At 44.8% G+C, this 19,980-nt stretch overlaps 1 protein-coding gene across 2 annotated transcripts in view; it reads left to right on the forward strand.

The window, feature by feature from the left end:
- Nucleotides 1-19,980, forward strand: part of PGBD5 (piggyBac transposable element derived 5) — a 118,589-nt gene that overhangs the window by 74,242 nt on the left and 24,367 nt on the right. For both annotated transcript variants that reach the window (XM_053298303.1, XM_053298293.1), the window contains exons 3-4: nt 6,531-6,665; nt 18,211-18,391. In XM_053298303.1, the coding sequence (XP_053154278.1) occupies nt 6,531-6,665; nt 18,211-18,391 (316 nt within the window). The remainder of the gene's footprint in view (nt 1-6,530; nt 6,666-18,210; nt 18,392-19,980) is intronic.

Here is a 19,980-nt window from a genome sequence, read left to right on the forward strand (position 1 = left end):
CACCTCCCGAATATTTTTGTGCACGTCCCTATTGCCTTGGGCTTCTCAGCTGACAAGCGTCAAGCAGACCATATAAAAATTGAACTGCCAGCACCGACTCTCAGCTGAAGGATGACTTTTTGTTGGTGTTTTAAAGTTAAAGAGGACACTTTTAAATCCTGATAGAATGTCAGGAAAGTATTGGATCTCCAGTCTGATTGACCTGATAGTTTTGTTGGGGGTCATGATGGCTGTCCTGACAATTTTCCTGTTGAGTCGAATGGGATCCGATAACTTTCAACCTGCACATGCCTAGACTTTAGGTATTTACTTTGCTTAAATAAGCTGTGCAAATGGTTTTGTACCAGTTGAACTTAAAAGAAAACATATGTGAAGTATTGGGTTGGCAATGTCATCTGGTTCATCCATCAAAAAATGGGTGAATGAAAGACAGCATTTCCAGGCTAAACAGCTAGTGGAAACAACCTAAGCCACAGCTATGACCATTTGAATTATGCCCAGTGCTTTTTGGTGATGTCAGTTCATGTGTTCGTGACAATTATCCAGTGTGCTAAGAAATCAATAATGTGCATATATGTATGGATTCGCCCTTAAAATGTGTTGAAGATCAAAGGCTTAAAAACCAGATTGGATAGATAGTTATAAATGGCATAACCCAGAACTCTCTGTGAAATCTACCTGCATATTCCCATTTCCACGATTTTCTTTGACACCCTTACACAGTTTGAATTAGCCTTGTACAAAATTAGAAGTTTTGCTATAGCCTTGCCTGTATTGACCGTGTCTGGAGGATTACTACAACTTTAAATAGTATCTGTCTCTTGGCTCCATTCTCTGATGGGAGAGTATTGCTGTCAGATTGGCAGATGCTGAAATGGCAGCTTCTGCTGTGGTTTAACACGGATTTCAGATGAATTATTTAGAGACCTTTAGGTTTGGCAACTTGTTCTCATGACAGCAGTTTCGTGATGGGATTTATTTTTTAATGTACCACACTTAACAGTGGCTCACACCACGGCACATAGAATAGCAAAGACAGAGGGTTTTCAGGTTGATGCTAACCATAGGAAAGCTGTCGCTGGAATAAATATGGTATCCAGTCTGGAATATGTGGGAATTAAAGTGCTCAGTGATACTGAAAGCCTGGGATTCCCTTCAGTTTGCTTTGAATCTTGTGGGGAACCCTCAACACTTTTACTAAGAGAATTGCTAAAGTAAAATTTATCTCTTCATTTTCAACTACTTCCTGGCCTAGAAATTGTTGCTTCTTTTACCCTGTTTGCTACAATACTTACGGCCATTAGCCTAATGGTTTAGTGGTTAGAGTGCTGGATTAGGACCGGGGAGACCCGAGTTCAAATCCCCATTCAGCCATGAGACTAGCTGGGTGACTTTGGGCCAGTCACTTCTCTCTCAGCCTAACCTACTTCACAGGGTTGTTGTGAAAGAGAAACTTAAGTATGTAGTACACCGCTCTGGGCTCCTTGGAGGAAGAGTGGGATATAAATGTAAAATAATAATAATATTCACTCATAACACAGAACTGCAGTTAAAGGGGCCAGAGATTCCATGAGCGTTGCATATGAATGCGAGCAATTGGAGTTTGGCATGGCAACAAACCCGAGGTTTTAGATTTCGAACTCCAATCTGAACCCTCAGGTTTCAGTGAGTTTATCACCTCAACATGATGTTGGACACAGCCTGTAGTAAGTCCAAATCCAGAAATGCAGGCTGCATAGCCTTCAACTGGAGTTGAGGGCAGAGGCGCTCTAACCCCCGGACCTTGGGGCCCTGGTCTGCGGCCTCCAAGGTCCAGGGGGCCTCCAAATGGCCAAGGGGCCTCCGGCAGCCACCCTGAACCTGCCCTGCTGAACCTTCAGCCTCCGCACAACTGAGGGGTGGCTGCCAGGGCTGAGCGGAGCACTCCTTCTCTGCTCTCCTCTATCCGCCCCGCCGGCGGCGGTGGCCAGAGCAATGCAGGACCTGTCTGCTCGGGCCAGTGTCTTCTACCTGGCCCTATCCACCCCCAGCACAGTACCTCCAGTGACTGTTGCTGGTGTCTATCTTGTGTTTCTTTTTAGATCGTGAGCCCTTTGGGGACAGGGATCCATCTTATTTATTATTTCTGTGCAAACCGCCCTGAGCCATTTTTGGAAGGGCGGTATAGAAATAGAATAATTAGTAATAATAATACCAACTACGAGGTGCACCTGCGAAGTTGAGAAGATGTCACAAGTCCATGACTTCACGGGCTTGCGACGATCTCTCAGCTGCACAGGCATGCCTCGCAGTTGGTAGAAAACGTTCCAAGTGGAAAGGCCCACTCTTGCTCCGGCCGCCACCACAGCCGTCAAAGCGGGGAAAGCAGAGAAGGACTGTTCCGCTCACCCCCAGTAGCCACCCCTCAGCCGTGCAGCGGCTGTAGTAAAAGAAAAAAAACTGGAGGTTCAGCGAGGTCCTCCAAAAGTAGGTTTCAAGTGGCCTTGCACACGGGGTGGGAGGCTCGTGGCTGGAAGGTCCGGGCACCAAATCAGCTAGGTGTGCCCCTGGTTGAGGGAAGAAGCTCCTCCCTCAACTCTGCCTGTGACTGGCTGTGCAGGCTGTCCTTCAGTCAAGAAGGAAGCCTGCACAACCATATCCCCCTCCTCTATGCAGTCTCACTGACTGCAGGGAGGACGCTTTCATTTTCTTCCAAATTCAGACGGGGGGTGGTGGATCTGGCTGTGGTTCCTCCTTATGTGTAAATGATTCACAACACAACTGCCAGGTAAGGGTGCTTCCAGACTGAGAGGGTTTTGAGTGTGATCTTTGCTGAAGCATGTCAGTAGTCCGTAGCATGTCTGACTACTGGAAGTCACAGGGGCCAGCAGATTCCTGGGACTAGTCGTATTAGAATCAGTCTGACAAGCTTCCATTGAAAGGGTTTTTTTGCTGCTGCTCATTTGGCACGAAGCAGCTGCTCCTCTGCTCTGGAAGGAAAACCTCAGTCCCTGAAAGCCTCCCTGGCCCCTTCTGGCGGCTGGTGCAAGGGATTTTGCTAACTTCTGTGGGATTTAAACATGGGTGGTGTTCCCTATGTAGGGTCCTGCCTCTGGTGGAAGGTTCTGGAGTACCATGGAATAGCAGCAGATAGTCAGTCATTGTGGTGGTGTTTTTTAGCACCGTGGTAAGGCACCATTTGGGTTTCCAGCCTCAAGCACCAAAAAGCCTTGGGCCAACTCTCTCAATAGGTAATGAGGAGAGCTGGCAAGAGGGAAAGAATTCAAAATATAATGGGCACGTTCTGCAGTATGTATAAAGCCTCACAACATTGTTCAATGAGCCCCTGGTGGCGCAGTGGTAAAATTGCCGCCCTGTAACCAGAAGGTTACAAGTTCGATCCTGACCAGGGGCTCAAGGTTGACTCAGCCTTCCATCCTTCCGAGGTCGGTAAAATGAGCACCCAGAATGTTGGGGGCAATATGCTAAATCATTGTAAACCGCTTAGAGAGCTCCGGCTATAAAGCGGTATATAAATGTAAGTGCTATTTCTGTAGAATAACTCCCAATTACTCCAAATAAGTGGTGTGATAGCGAGCTATAGCTTTAAGTCCCAACTAGGCACAGTGGTGGCAGACCTCTGTTTCTTTGCAGCCAGATCTGCCCCAATTCCATATCAAGTGCTGTGTGCAAGTGTCCATTTTTAGAGCAAAAGGGGTGTGTGAGGGAGGAGAGCTGAACTCTCCCCATGCTGACCTCCCTGTAGCGTAGTCATTCAAGTGTTTTTCTCCCAACAGTGAGCTCAGTTCTGACATTGAAGCTCAGCTGAGGAGAAAGTGGCTACAGATTGCTACAGACTGTGGAAAGGTAAGCAGCAGTCAGTTAGAGTTTAGTGCACACCTGTGAGCTCCTTTTGCTCTAAAAATAGAGGCCTATTTCTTGCTTTACATGCGGTTGGGATTTAATGTCAACCTAGATTTAAACAGACCTGGATCTGAACAAAACATCTGCTGTTGTCATGTCTGGCTTGGCCCTGAGAACAAAGAAGAGGGCTGCAGCTCAGTAGGGTGCATCCAGAAGGTCGCTGGCTCAACCCCTGGCAGCATCTCCAGGTGGGGCTGGCATAGACCCCTCCCTGTCTGAAATCCTGGAGAGCTGCTTCAGGTCAGAGTAGACCAGGCCATCAGCCCTCCTGCAGATGTTGGCCTACAACTCCCATAATCCCTGTCTTTTGTCCAATGTGGCTGGGTATTATGGGAGTTGTAGTCCAAAAACAGCTGGGTGGGGGCTAAGTTGAGCAGGCCTGGAATAGACAATACTCTCCTAGATGGAGTAATGTCACTTCAAGTTATTGAATCCTTTCTGAATGGGGGAACACATACACACCACCAATAGTTCTATGTAGAACTGATGGATCCTACTTTCCACTTCTGTTAACATGATGGCTCTTACCAAGGAGAGTTTGTTTGGAATTTGGTTTGTATCTGAGTGTCAGCACATGGGTTAAAGAGAGGTGTTGCCTAAACCTTGAGTGGCCACCATCTTGAACTAGTGTGGTGGGTTGGAGAAAAATACACCTGTCAGGGTCCGCTAGGTTTGTCTCCCATATGCTGTGAATTTGGTTTCTATCAATCAGCAAACCCAAAATTATCAGAATGGGCACACACACACACATCTCGTAAGTCATCTTCCCTTTGGAAATTAGGTTAAAAACCCCATATGTTCAGCTCCTTGTGGTTATATTCATTTTGATAGCATAATGTTGTTTAATATGGGAAAAATAAAGTTGGTGCTTGCAGTGTCTGGCCTAGCTTCTGCATTTCCTGCATTATCAAGTAGAGTTTGCACAGCTCCCCACACCTGCATTTCTTATTTTTTGAGTCTAATCCGTACATTTTGCCAAAGTGCTTTCAGATGGTGCTGTGAATGTTTTATGAGCCATTAAGGTCTTGTATGAATGAAGATGTGCAGCAGCTCTCTGTGTGTGTGTGTGTGTGTGTGTGTGTGTGTAGATATGATGATGCTGGAGAGGAATGGTGTTATAACCATATTCATTTTTGGAGGCAGACATCTCTGGATCAGACTTGGGAGCATACTTTCAGGACTCCATTTCTGTCATCCTCAGCAGGGATGTCAGTCTGGTACTTGCCTCTTCTGCCATTACTATCACATTTCCTGGCTTCTTAATACCAGGAGATTTTAAAGGTCACATTTCCCATGATTCTCAGTATTTCTAGACACTGCTGTGCATGTTCACAATAGTCTGTGGCCCAGCAGAAACTCTACAGTGGTGCTCAGTCTGAGACCTCTCCCTGCCACTGCTACATCCCAGTAAGCGAGGGGGAAGACAGGGTGGGCTCACATTGGGGCATCACAGGGGAAGATGCTATCCACAACAGATCCAATTCCAAACCTGGGTTATTTGATTAAATATCTGGAAGGCATCCAGCAAAATGATCTGAGTGCCCCAAATAATTGGTAGGATCCATTCATCACTGGCCTTAGATGATGCTGCCACCCCAACCCTTGGGTTAGGTGGATTATAGATCAGGATTTAAAACCATGAAGAAGAAATTGATATACTGTGAATTTGTAGGGGTTAAAAAAAAAAAAAACCTTTCCTCCCTGCTATTAACGTTTTAATAATGGCCCCATGGCACCTTCCATAAATTAGTTGCCGTAAAAGATGTTTCCCAAAAATGGATCTGTGTTTTGAATGAGTAACGTTTTTAGAAATTATCATTTGATGGTTTCATGTTGGATAGCTAAAGATGTTGAACACAGCTGGCAAACATCAACATGAACTCAGCCAAAGATTAAGTTCTGGAGGGAATTAAAATTACCAAGGGGGTGGTCTCAGGAGGGAACAGGCTCACAAGTAAGCCACTCCTTGAGTTCACTGGTGCTAAGGAAAACATTTTCACTAATGATAATTAATCGGGGCACTGGGAGCTGAGCAAAGGCAGTGGAAGGATTGTATTGCAGGAGATTGAATTAGAGGCATAATGTGAACCTTCTAAGCCCAAGTTGGACATGAGCATTGAATTTTTCCTATATACTACCCCTGCTACAGTGGGTCTTTAATATTCCCCAGAATAAATGTATTCCCATGTGCTTTGGGGTGTAGATACTCTATAGTGTTTGGAGAATACTTCTTCTGGACATCCATCATAGCCTTCTTTCTTGCATTGAGTTTTGATGCCAGCATCATATTTAGGATGGCACTTAACTTTCCAACACAGGCAGAGTAGGAGGAGAAACACACACACACACACACACACACACACACACACACACACACACACACCCATTTAATCTCTCTGTTTCCTGCCTTCTTTTCAAAGAACTCAGGGCAGTATCCCAGTTTATCTTCATAACAACCCTGCAAAGTAGGTTAGGCATGAAATAACTGGCCCAAGATCACTTAGTAGATTTCATGGCTGAGCAGGGATAAATCAAAGCCCAAGGCTTTCTCTGCTATGCCACACTTGCATAAGAAGAATTCAAAATACAGTTTCCTTTTCAAGTAATGTTACCTGTTACAATTACAGGTACTCCATGAACCTCTCATTGATGAAGACCCAGTTTTCATTGCCACCTGCACAGAGCGAGAGTTGCGCAAGAGGAAAAAGCGGAAATTCAGTCTCTGGGTACGGCAGTGCTCGTCTACCGGTTTTATTTGCCAGGTAAGAACCAGTGCGATTGCTCTTCGCCCCGTTTCAAGCAGCCAGTCTTCATGCAGCCAGACTGAGACAAGTGCCTTAATTTGTAATTTGTATTGTGCAGTTTCCTGCAAGCTAGCCTGTGCAGAAACAAGCCTCTGACCTGTGCAGAAATATGCTGCCGCCACCCCAAGTCTACAGTTGCATGATCCATGCTCAGCTGGAACCTCTCCAAGGCTTTCAGTAAGGAGAGCAATCTCCACTGCATTTCCCCCAGCAGCAGCTCCCTGTGTAAGCCAATGTTTAGAGGGGGAAATGTGTCAGAAAAATTATTCCTGTGGGAATTCAGCCACCCAGTCCTCTTCTCCTTGTGAAAAGGAGGAGTCGGCTCGGCATTAGGGAGGGGTTGCTAGAAGCAGGGGAAGCCGTGTTGGCACCCTCTTTAAGACCTGGATTCTCCTAAACATGCTGAAGGATGGCCTTTCCCGCCAGAGTGCATGGCAACTGTAGTTTTCTGTGCCTCCTGATTCTTATCTGTCACTCAGAAAGCATAGGGAACTACAAGTTCCATGCACTCCATCAAGAACTGATGTTTCTGAGGAAGAGCATCCAGGTTTTAAAGGTGACGCCTACAAGGCCACTCATTTCTAGTGAGTCTTCCCTGCTGCTGATTCCCTCTCATTCACATGGGTAAGTGGCAGTGAATCCATTATTAACATAGGCCATCTTTTGGAGGGGGCTTAGGATAATAATCTAATGGGCCATGGATTTCTGAACCATCAGAGTTCACTTTCCAGATTCGCTGCTATTATACATTCCACCCATGCCAGAGTTGCTAGAGATGGAGAAATTGTGTTCAGTGCCTCCTATGCAATCTCAAGTTTCTTTTTTTTTTACTAGAACATCATGGGACACAAACACACTGTGGCCGTTCAAGTGCCCCTGAGCTAACAGAAGAGTGGGTCTTTCATGTTTTGTTCACCCAGGCCTTTTTAATTCGGGTTTTCAGATTTGATTTGATTTTTAACTAACTTTTAAAATGAGTTTTTAAGCTACTTTGTGTTGTATTTTGTATTTTCTTTTCAACTTTTTTGTCTGTTATGTGTTTTTATAGTATGTTTTAATCCTCTTTTGTGAGCCGCCCAGAGAAGAATTTGTTATGGGGTAGCTAACAAATAAAGTTGTTCATCATCCTCATCCTCATCTATTTATTTATTTATTTCACTTGCAAAGAGAACTGTCTGACCTGTATGGATCTTAGCATTGAAGGATAACTGATATAGAAAAAGGTCTATAGGTCATAAAGCAAATTCGTTAAGAATGGAGATTTGCTGGAAGGATTCCACGTATACTGGGCTCTAAGTGTAATGTATTTTCTGCCCTCCTTCTAGCTCCATTAACATACATTAACAAACTGTCAGAGCATATGAAAATAGATGGCACTCAGCATATCACAGGATCAAGCTCAACAGCTTGCAGAAAATAATGAAATTGACACTTGTGTTTAACTTGCATCCAAATAACTTCCAAAATAATCTCGGGAGTCTTTGATGTCTGTGTGCACTGTGACAGCTCTGTCTTCCTATTCCAAAGGGTCAGGTGAGAAAGGATTTCAAGAACTTGTGAAAATGAACACTTCAAAGCGTGAACCCATCAATCCCACGGCTGCAAGAACAGATGTGCTATTTCCCCCCAAAAGACTATAATCTTAAATACCACATTTAGCTGTATGTTGACGACCTCCCTAGTGAATTTATACAAAGGCCATGTGGAAGTCAACCACTTTTTTATAAGATGCCTGCTGTTCTGTGAAGGAGGAAAACAATAATTTGCTCAATGCACCAAAAAGAGGCTTTTGCTGAGACTAAATGATTGGTTCCTATAAAGAGATAATTGAGCTAAATAAGAGGAAATGGTGGCCTCTCTTCTGTTCTCCATATTGCTTCACATTGCAAACCAAATGATTTGTACACATGAAGGCTGGGCTTCAGATAATTATTTCAGGTGTACCTACAGACAGGGTGGGGGAGAGAGAGAGAGAGAGAGAGAGAGAGAGTGTGTGTGTGTGTGTGTGTGTGTGTGTGTGAGAGAGAGAGAGAGAGAGAGAGAGAGAGAGAGAGAGAGAACAGCATATCCTGCTACTCCCATTCTTTGTTAGAACCCATGTGCTATGTAGAAAGGGGCACCTTTCTTCAAGAAATATGTGTCCAAAGTCCTCTTGGATGCATGGAAGTAGCTGCATAGCACAACATATTTTGAACCACAGCTGAAATCTTTTGATAACGTAGCTTCAGTAAGAAATCTTTTCTCCTGTATATTCTCTCAGTAGTAGAATTTACAGAAGGGCAGGAGAAACAAGATACATGTGTAGAAATGATACGTACATAGGTGGATCTTAATTGTGTGACTGATTTGTAAAAATTAAGGTGCTATCTATCTGCTTCACACAAACAACCAGCCATGTTCTCTCTGCCCCAGAGCTGTTTCAGAGGGACCGGGAGAAGGCCCAGCCATGGTGAATGTGAATTCAAAACAGTAACGCGGATCTCTCCCTTCCTTTATGTAGCATTGCCAGCACTGGGTTTTAGGCAGCTGAGCACAGAGTGCTAGGAGGACAGGTCTTGGCAGGACTGAGCTTGGAGTTTGGATGGAGCATTGGAACGGATGCTGTAGGAAGGCCAAGACAGAACTTGGAATGCATAGCATAGGAGGGTCCATTCAAAAGAAGAGTCAATCTCAGGCAAGGATTCCAGCCAAGGGGTCACCTGAAGGAGGATGGTGCAAGGTTGCAAGGAAGGAAGCTGAAAAGCAGGCAAGCAGACAAAGAAGCTAGAAGAGTCAGAGGCAGGGCTTGGGCGGGGTGTGTTTGTGTGCTGGCTTATAAGCAGAGAGCCATATAGACGAGGCTAGAATCTGTCTCTTGCCTAGGCAAAGGCCCACTCCAGACCTGGAAGCAGTCATCACTATACTGAGGCAGGAAGAGCCTGTCCTGAAAGGTGTATTTATTGCTGCATTTATATAATGCCATTTAGAAAATATCTCAAGGCAGGTTACAGTAAAAAATATATATTAAAGCAATAAATGGCTTGGGCCCAGGGTATATAAGAGAATGTTGTCTTCATTATGAACCCTGCTGCCAGTTATGATTGGGGGAGGTTATTTGGAGTTACCACTGGCTCATCTGCTGGTTGCTTGGCAGTGAGTTGTCCTAGAGCTGTGGAAGGCACTCCGGCTGAATGAAGAGCTGCAGTGTCTCTAGCCTTCGGAAGGCCACTGAAAACACACCTGTTCAGCCAGGCTCTTAATTTTTAGATTCCGGTTTTAAATTTTAATTATTTGTTTTAACTGTTGATGTTAAGGTTTATAAATATGTTTAATCGTAAATTGCCTTCAGACTTAGTTACAGATGGTATATAAATGTGTGAAATTATATAAATAAAATCAATAACATTTGAAGACACAACAGTAAAACCATAAAATACAGCTCAAAGCTCTAGTAGTAACAGCACTTACTATAGGGCAAAGGCCTAACTAAAGAGGCCTTTAGTTGCCTCCTAAAGGTAGCAAGGGAGGCCTGGGAGCAGATGTCCACTGGGAGAGCATTCTAAACCCTGGGAGCCATGACTAAAAAGGCCCTGTCCCACATGCACAACAATTGAGCCTCTCTCAAAATGCAGAGCATAGCCTCCTCTGATTATCTTGTCGAGCATGCAGAAACCTTTGGGCGGTGAAATGAGGAATGAAAATCCCTTTTCATCCACTCTGCAGCTTCAAGTAGCTTAGCACACAAGGTACCATAGTACAAACCAGACCAGAATACTCCTGGTTTGAGTCCCTGGAAGATCCCAACAAGACTTCCCCTTCTGGCAGGAATCCTACATTTGCTCCTTCCAGACTTTATCTTCTAGCTTAGCCACTTTTCTGACTGAAACATCCTTGAGATACACAGTGAGGTCGTTCACACAACCAGGCAGGCAGGGCGATGGGCAAGTGGAGGTGAAGGCTGGATAAACTCACCTTCTCCCCCAGATGAGCAAGTACATGTTTTGGGAGTACGAACTGCGCTCCCAGATGAGCAGCACTGGCCGCTGGGAATTCCACAATGCACCATGTGACACGTGTGATGCATTTGGGGATTCCCCCAAGAGACAGGCGCTCTAGGCACCTGTCTTTGTATGCAGCCTGGCTCACACATGAGCAGCAAGCCTGGGTTAAGGGAGTGTTCGGTCCCTTAGCCTTGGCTAGCAGCTGGGCTAAAAAGCCGGGCTACGTGGTGCTGGCCCACCAGGATCAGGCCCAATCCCAGCACTTCTCATGTACAGCCTAACCCAGGCTGGGTGTCCCTAGCCTGGGTTAGGCTGCATGTGAGAACAGCCTCAGTATGTCCTGCCTTGCCTTGTAAGCCACCCAAAGAAGGAGGTTCTACAACTATTCAAACTGGAGTATGCTCCAGTATCAAATTGTTCTCACACTTATGAATCTTACTTCCCTGGTATTAAAAATGATTTTATGCTGTGTCCTTGATGGACATGGATGAACAATTGTTCTTTTCTTCAGGCCCAGTATGTGTTTAAATATTTGATCATTATCCTCCTTTAATCTTCTTTTCTCGAAGATAAACATATTATTTTCTTCAGTGTTCTCTAGGGATGTGCATGGAACCATCAGGGGCTGGTTCGGCGGCAGCAGCGGCAGGAGGGTAACTTTAAGGGTGGGGGGTGGTGCACTTACCCCCGCCCCCCGCCAGCCGCGTTTCCCCCACCGGTGCTCGGTTTCCTCAAAGTCCCTCGGAGTGGCAGCGTACCTCCCTGTCGCCCCGTTGCCCTCTTTACCGGAAGTAACCAGAAGTACTCGACTTTTCTATGCGCATTGGGCATGCACACCAAGTACTTCTGGTAAAGAGGGCAACGGGACAGCAGGGAGGTATGCTGCCACCCGAGGGACTTTGAGGAAACTGAGCACCGGCAGGGAAAACGCAGCGGCGGGGCGGGGGGAGGTGTGCACCCTCACCCACCCTTAAAGGCAGACACCCACCCACCACCCGCCATCAAACCTCCAAACCAGCCAGTGTTCGAACCTGTTTCAGAACAGTTCGTGCATATCCCTCGTATTCTCATAAGATTACTCTTCTAGACCATCTTTATAACTTTACTGATCATCTTTACAGTTATCCTCTGAATCTGTGCCAACTTGTCAATAACTATACTGAACTGTGGTGCCTAAAAAGGAGGACAGCGATAATATACTGGAACGATAATTTCCCAAGTGGCCAAGTTCCAGCACTTTAGAATGGCACTTCTTATTTCTTGCAGAATTAAATAATTTGGTGGTGGCCAATGCCTTCTGCGTTGTGGAGGTAAACCATCTACTACATGTTGCTGCTACCCAAATGGGAGCAGGAAGTGAGAGTGGTGACTGTCGCCCATTTCATAACTCGGTTTCAGCAGAGTTGGGTAATCTTAAGTCTTGCCACCCAGCTTGCTTCTTGAGTCTTGTTTGTTTCCGTGCCCTTTAAAATGGCATTGGGCCACAAACATCACATAGGAGGTGGAGTTAGGAGAAAGGAGTGAGGTGGGCAAGTTTGCAGATGGTATCAGATTGATAAAAATCAAAACAGATTGTGAGGAGCTCCAAAAGGATCTCTCCAAACTGGTTGAGTGGGCAACAAAATGACTCATTCATTCATTCATTCATTCATTCATTCATTCAATCAATCAATTTCTATACCACCCTTCCAAAATGCAATTCATTTGTAGTAAGTAAGTGTAAAGTGGTACATACTGGGGCAAAACGTCCACACATCACATATACATAGCTGAGCTGTCAATTACTTACCAAGAAAGTGATCAATGGCTACTAGTCATGATGGCTGTATGCTGCCTCCATGGGGCAATATGTATCTGAATAAAAGTTGCAGGGGGGCAATGGCGGGAGGTGTGGGTGCCTCCATCTCCTGCTTGTGGACTTCCCAGAGTTATCTGATTGGCCATTGTGAGAAATAGGATGCAGGCCTAAATAGGCCTTGGCCTATCTATCTACCTAACTTCCAAAAAGGTTATGACAAAGTTCCTCATCAAAGACTCCTGAGGAAACTTAGCAGTCATGGGATAAGGGGACAAGTACATGTGTGGATTGCTAACACGTTGAAAGACAGGAAACAGAGGGTAGGTATAAATGGAGAGTTTTCCCAATGAAGGGAAGTAAGAAGTGGGGTCCCCCAGGGATCTGTACTGGGACTGGTGCTTTTTAATTTATTCATAAATGATCTGGAAGCAGGAGTAAGCAGCGAGGTGGCCGAATTTGCAGATGATACCAAACTCTTTAGGGTAGTGAAATCCAAAAAGGATTGTGAGCAGCTCCAAAAGGATTTCTCCAGACTGGGTGAGTGGGTGACAAAATGGCAAATGCGGTTCAGTGTTGGCAAGTGTAAGGTGATGTACATTGGGACGAAAAACCCCAACTTCAGGTATATGCTGATGGAATCTGAGCTGTCGGTGACTGACCAGGAGAGGGATCTTGGGGTCGTGGTGGACAGCTTGTTGAAAGTGTTGACTCAATGTGCTAGATCCATGTTAGGGATCATTAGGGAGGGGATTGAAAATAAAACTGCTAATATTATAATGCCCTTGTACAAAACTATGGTGCGGCCACACTTCGAGTACTGCGTACAATTCTGGTTACTACATCTAAAAAAGGACATTGTAGAATTGAAAAAGGTGCAGAAGAGGGCAACCAAGATGATCAGGGGCCTAGAGCACCTTCCTCATGAGGAAAGGCTAGGCTACAACACCTGGGGCTATTTAGTTTAGAAAAAAGATGACTGCAGGGAGACATGAGAGAGTTCTATAAAATGGTGTGGAGAAAGTGGATAGAGAGAAATTCTTCTCCCTCTCACATTACACTAGAACCAGGGTCATCCCATGAAACTGATTGCCAGGAAACTTAGGACCAACGGACGGAAGTACTTTTTCACTGATACATAATCAACTTGTGGAATTCTCTGCCACAAGATGTGACAGCCAACAACCTGGGTGGCTTTAAGAGGGGTTTGGATAACTTCATGGAGGAGAGGTCTATCAACAGCTACTAGTCAGAGGGCTATAGGCCACCTCCAGCCTCAAAGGCAGGATCCCTCTGAGTACCAGTTGCAGGGGAGTAACAGCAGGAGAGAGGGCATGCCCTCAACTCCTGCCTGTAGGCTTCCAGCGGCATCTGGTGGGGCACTGTGAAACAGGATGCTGGACTAGATGGGCCTTGGGCCTGATCCAGCAGGGCTGTTCTTATGTTCTTAATCCAGCCGAGCTTTTCTTATTCTGAAGTACCCATGTTCTGAGGTTAGAGTCTGTATTTCTGTTTGCCTTCTCCATGACCCTTAATCATGGAAATTCATTTAAATTCCTTTAAATTCTTCATAAACCTGTGGAAGTTATAACCCTAAATTCTGACATCCCCAGACACTTCTAATTCTAACAAACATGATAAGGTGCTACATTAGAATTGGGATGACTTTGGCTGTCATTATGAATAAGCTCATTTGATCTCACATTATGTTCTAATTGATTTACTAGTTCTGTTCTGAGAGAGGAAAATATAAGCCTGGAGTGAATTTCCTTTTCAAGGGCAGAGCTGCAGGAGGGTCAGCCATCTGTCTCTTTATAATCCTGTAGGCTAGCATCAGAGAACTGTTGACATCCTAATATTATATTTCAGTTTGATATGGAAGCTTTAAAACTCTGGTCCTACCTTTCTAGAGAAGGTATTGTATCCCTATTGTGTGGATCAAGTTGAATGCTTTCACATCCAGATGTTCATCTGCATTGAATCTGCACACATGATCAATTTAAAGGATGTATTTAAGTATGATTTATTGAAAAGAACATGATACTAAGTTTCAACTAGGTCAACCAAAATCAAACAGTGGAAGTGGTATGATGTTTCTGTATGTTTGTCCAGAAATTGAGAAGCAAAGTACAGAGTTTGGGAGATCTAAAATGGAGCGCCTGAGTGCTTTTAAAATAAATAAATAAATAGCAGCTAACAGGATGTGGAAAATTACTCAAAGTAGTCTATTGAAATTAAAAGGACAAACTGGGCATTGCTTAACTTGGCATTTTAATTTCAGCAGGACTACTTTGAGTAATTTCCCTCATGTCAGCCAGTAAATACATTCTCTGTAGATCCTGATTTAGACTTGGACTAGGGCAGAGAGGTTTTAATCTTAGGAACATAGGAAGCTGCCATATACTGAGTCAGACCATTGGTCTATCTAGCTCAGTATTGTCTTCGCAGACTGGCAGCGGCTTCTTCAAGGATGCAGGCAGGAATCTCTCTCTCAGCCCTATCCTGGAAATGCCAGGCAGGGAACTTGAAACCTCCTGCTCTTCCCAGAGTGGCTCCATCCCCTGTGAGGAATATCTTACAGTGCTCACACTTCTAGTCTCCCTTTCATATGCAACCAGGGCAGATCCTGCTTAGCTAAGGGGAGAAGTCATGCTTGCTACCACAAGACCAGCTCTCTTCCTAGCCTACTACAATCTGTTCTTTGCAACAGCCTGGTAGGATAGCATAGGCCAAGAGATGGCAACTTATTTGCCCCAGGGCCATCTAGTGAGCACTGTGGTTGATCAAGGGTTTTCAGTTGCATTGCTAAATCCAACACTCCAACCTTACAGTTATATAGGCACTCACTGGTTAACCCCCCATTCCAGCTCTTCCTTAGCTTTGAGTTCACTGGGAGGACTTTAACAAGGATTGGTGTCTCCACCTCAGTTTTCTATCTGTTAAATGGATGTGGAGATGGCCTACTGCACAGGGTGGTTGTGCACTGATGCAGCTAAAGAGATGTGGTTACCTTTCCAGAGACATACGGAAAGTACTGGACACTATAGATCCTGACAAAGGGTGGTAGGTATGTAAATAAATGAATGCTGTTTTCATGATCTGCATTCCCCCAATGCAGCTGCTGTTTGCTCCATGTGAGAAAATGTACAAGTACAAATACATCCCCCTCCCCATGGTGCCAATATCAGCTTCATTGGGGCAATTCAGATTGAGAAGATGGACTGGGGAAAGGATTTTAAAACCTTCATCGTGAGCACTGCTGCCCCAGTCCAAATGAGGGGACCCTGTGGATGCATTTACTTTTTTTCAAAATTAATTCCTGACAGCAAGTGCAGTTTGGCCCTGAGAAACATGAATAAGCAAGGAACCTGTGAAAGCTTGTAGTGGACAAATGTCTGTCTAAAAAAGATGTCTGTGGAAATCCAAAAATTGTACAACCCCCCCCACCCCCACCCCCGATCAGTTGCATCGGTGCTCCATGCTGATAAAGGCTCCTTCTTCCCAGAAGAAAAGAGTTTCATTTTCACTTGGCTTCAGACTTTTAAATAACGCTTGCAGCTTTATGTTGTCTCGCTTTGGGGATAGACATCTTGGAAATCAATTCCAAGTATTAATTAAAGCAGGGCTTAAAGAATATCCACTCATGAGGGTCATGTGGGAAACCTTTTCTGTCAAGCGCAGGGCCAAGACATCCATTTGTGCATAAATTATTGCTCCTATTATACAGTCCGCCCTGAAGTCTGTGAAAATATGACCCAGGACAGTGCTGCTTGCCCGGCGGCTGTTTTGTATAGGATAGTTCATGCCAAGCAACTGCTGGATGAGTCAGAATATGTGCGTTCCTATTTTTAGACTGACAATAAATGCAATAGCACAACCCACCAGGGAATTCTCTTACACATGCCCCATTGAGATGAACCCCATTCATTTCAGTGGCAATTGTGTGGGAGAACTTCCCATTAGATTGTGCTGCAAAACAGATGCTGCTTTGGGTTTCTGCTGTATAGCATTCGAAATTCTTTTTCCCCAGGAAATGCCAGAGTAAGATGTCTTCTGCTGTAATCTTATTCTCAAATTATCATGATTGAAGGAGGACAGGATTGCAGTTAAATCTCCTTTGCTGCTTTAACTCAGTCTCCCAAGTTACAGTGAAGCTACAATAGTGTAGTTATGTGACTATGTTGCCATAACCTCAACTCCTGGAGTATGCTTAGGGCTCTTCAGGACAATGATATATTTCAACTTGAGCTCAAATTACTACCCCAAAAGAACAACAACAATCAGGAAACCCACAGTAAATTCAAGGATGTCATGCGATATTCTTAGCGCTTTCTGCTGGCAAACTGCGGCAATCCATGAAACAACTGTTTTTCCCCCAAATTAGAATAAAAAGTGTTTGAAAAAACACAGTTGGAACATAGGAAGCTGCCATATACTGAGTCATGCCATAGGTCCATCTTGCTCAGTATTTTCTACACAGATTGGCAGTGCCTTTTCCAAAGTTGCAGGCAGGAATCTCTTTCAATCCTATCTTGGAGATGCCAGGGGAGGAACTTGGAACCTAGGTGCTCTTCCTAGAGTGGCTCCATCCCCTAAAGGGAATATCTTACAGTGCTCACACTTTCGTATGCAACCAGGGCGGACCCTGCTTAGCTTAAGAGGACAAGTCATGCTTGCTACCACAAGACCAGCTGCATGCTGGAGAAGGCCCTTTGATTGCTTTCTGGGAGCATGCTGATGCCTGGTGTGTAGGATGAGGTGTGGAACACACTATGGGGCGTTATGGTGATCCTGCCATAACTGTGTGTTGATTGGTGCTTTCCATGCAGGGCTAGTATAAGGGGATTGTGATTGGTGGGTGGTGACAGAGTTGCTAGGATGTTAGTGGGAGTGGCCATAATTTTTCTGTGTTGCTTTTTTCCCTCCTACTATCATTTCATTGCATTTTTGACATTGTGATTACAAAAGCATAGCTTACCAGCCAGCTGTACTGTATAAACTCTAGTATAGTGGCCTTGAACATAGTGGTCCTAGTATAGAATTGCTCTGAATGGTGTACCAGTTCATACTAGTTCTAATGCACATTCAAAGCAATTCAAATCTTGATCAATCCAAACAGAGGAAGCTAAAGCATGGAGTGTGAGAAACGTAGCAAAAGAGAGAGCAAGATAAATCTTTATTATGTTCAGTGAAGATGCTGGATCCTTGAATAGAAGATAAAATAAGAGATGTGCCTCAAAGAAATAGCAACTTACAACCCTAAACATGATTGTCCAATGTCCAAGGCGTATTAGTGACAGTCAACGGTCTTTTCAAACTGCATAGTAAGAGGAAGCCCATCAGAGGAACTGTGAACTGTGTTTCCCTATACCAACCTGAAAGTAATAATGAAGACCTGCAAAAAGTGCATGGTTATTTAGACAGCCACACATAAACACTTTCACGTTTCAGGCACAATAGGTGTTTCAGTAGATTAAAAAGTTAATGATTTTTGAAAACAGCCCAGCTCCAAATGTTGTCTGTCTTCAGATGCTACTTATTAACTGTTGTGAATGGAATGGTACTTCTTGATGTAGTTCCAACATACAGTTTTGAAAGACCAATAGGCCTTAGTGTTGATCCACTCTGGATATTATTAGATGCCTCTCCCAGAAAGCCAGGAGTACTGCCGTTGGCCTTTTTACACATTGACTTCCTCCTGCTGTATCTTTTCTTCTTTCTTGTTAAGATTTACGTCCACCTGAAAGAAAGCAGTGGGACTGAAGGTCTGGATGCTTTGAAGAACAAAACCCAGCTCCACAGTATGGTGGCCAAAAGCCTTTGTCAGAACGGCGCAGGGAAAAACCATATCATCTTCACTGGGCCCAGCATTACCAGCCTGAATCTCTTTGAAGAGTTTGAGAAGCAAGGTTTGTGGTGGGCTACATGTTGACCTTGAAGAACAAAGAGGCTACAGAAGTGTTTGCCACAATAAATACTCAAGTACGAGAGGCCTGTAGCTAATGTTTTGGCTGGCGGTTTCCCCCTTTTCACACACCCCATCAGCTGATATGCATTATTCAACAGGGCTTATCCTGTACATCTCTGCATAGGATTGTAGCCTAGGGATGGGTTCATAGCTCAGTGGCACAGCATCTGCTTTAAGACTGGGAAAGACTCCTGTCTGAACTGCTGTGGAATACTGAGAATACTGAGCTAGGTGGACCAATAATCTGACTCAGTGTAAGGCTGCTTCTTATGTATCTAGTGACCCCCATAACTCCCAACTTGTTTTTATCTTTGCTGCCATCTTGCACTCTAGTCTGGGAGTGAAAAAGAGAGCAAGAGATACCACTGTGTCCTTCCCTCCCCTGGTGCTCTCCCTGGGAAGGAGAGCCTGCCTCTGTACTTCCCCCACTCCCATGCTCAAGCTCTGCCTGGAAAAGAAGCAGATGCCATGGCTGACCATCCAACCCCCTGCCTATTAATCCATCTGGTCCTCAGCTGACCGTTTTGGCTCTTCTTGCACGGAAATCATGTTCTGCAGCCGCAACAGCAGGTGATCTTGAAGTGGCTGCTGCAGGAGAAAGTGCCAAAAGGTGTCTTTGCTAAGATACACAGCCACTGAAGACCAGATGGATTAATAGGCAGGGGGGTTGGATGGTCAGCCATGGCATCTGCTTCTTTTCGAGGCAGAGCCTGAGGCAGGCAGAGGCTATGCAGGGAAGAGGAAATGTACTGTATATACTGTAAGAAGAGTGATATGCCAAATGTCAAAGTGCGGGGGAGGTTCTTGTAACTCTTGGAACATAGGAACATAAGAAGCTGTCATATACTGAGTCAGACCATTGGTCTATCTAGCTCAGTATTGTCTTCTCAGACTGGCAGTGGCTTCTCCAAGGTTGCAGGCAGGAATCTCTCTCAGCCCTATCTTGGAGAAGCCAGGAGGCAACTTGAAACCTTCTGCTCTTCCCAGAGCTGCTCCATCCCCAGAGAGGAATCTCTTACAGTGCTCACACTTCTAGTCTCCCTTTCAAATGCAACTAGGGGGAACCCTGCTTAGCTAAGGGGACAAGTCATGCTTGCTACTACAAGACCATTCTATGAAGGGATGATCAGTGCTGACCTAGGGAGAGGAGGGATGAGGAAGATGAGAGTTGAAGCTGGTTGTTACAACCTTTGGTAGAGAGGAAATAAAGCTGTGGTATCCCTGTTAGTTAAACCCTGGTAACCAAACATAGGAATGAGCTCAGTGGGACTTTATTCTGAGTCAACACTTGGGCTTCGACCAAGCCTGTTAGTCTGTCCTCCACCTTTACCTCTCAGGCCAATATATGCACTCTTGGTATCAAGCAAATACATGTGATCCAGATTTAATGAAAAAGTGGGGGAAACAATTGATCCAGATGGATTTAATATTCATTGCACATTGCCATAGCAACTGTGAGTTTCCACTGCAGATTTAGTCATTTAATCCTTGCAAGTTAAACATGCCAAATGGTGGCACTAAATCTACTAC

Source organism: Hemicordylus capensis, chromosome 1 (genome assembly GCF_027244095.1).
Source record: "Hemicordylus capensis ecotype Gifberg chromosome 1, rHemCap1.1.pri, whole genome shotgun sequence".
NCBI lineage: Eukaryota > Metazoa > Chordata > Lepidosauria > Squamata > Cordylidae > Hemicordylus > Hemicordylus capensis.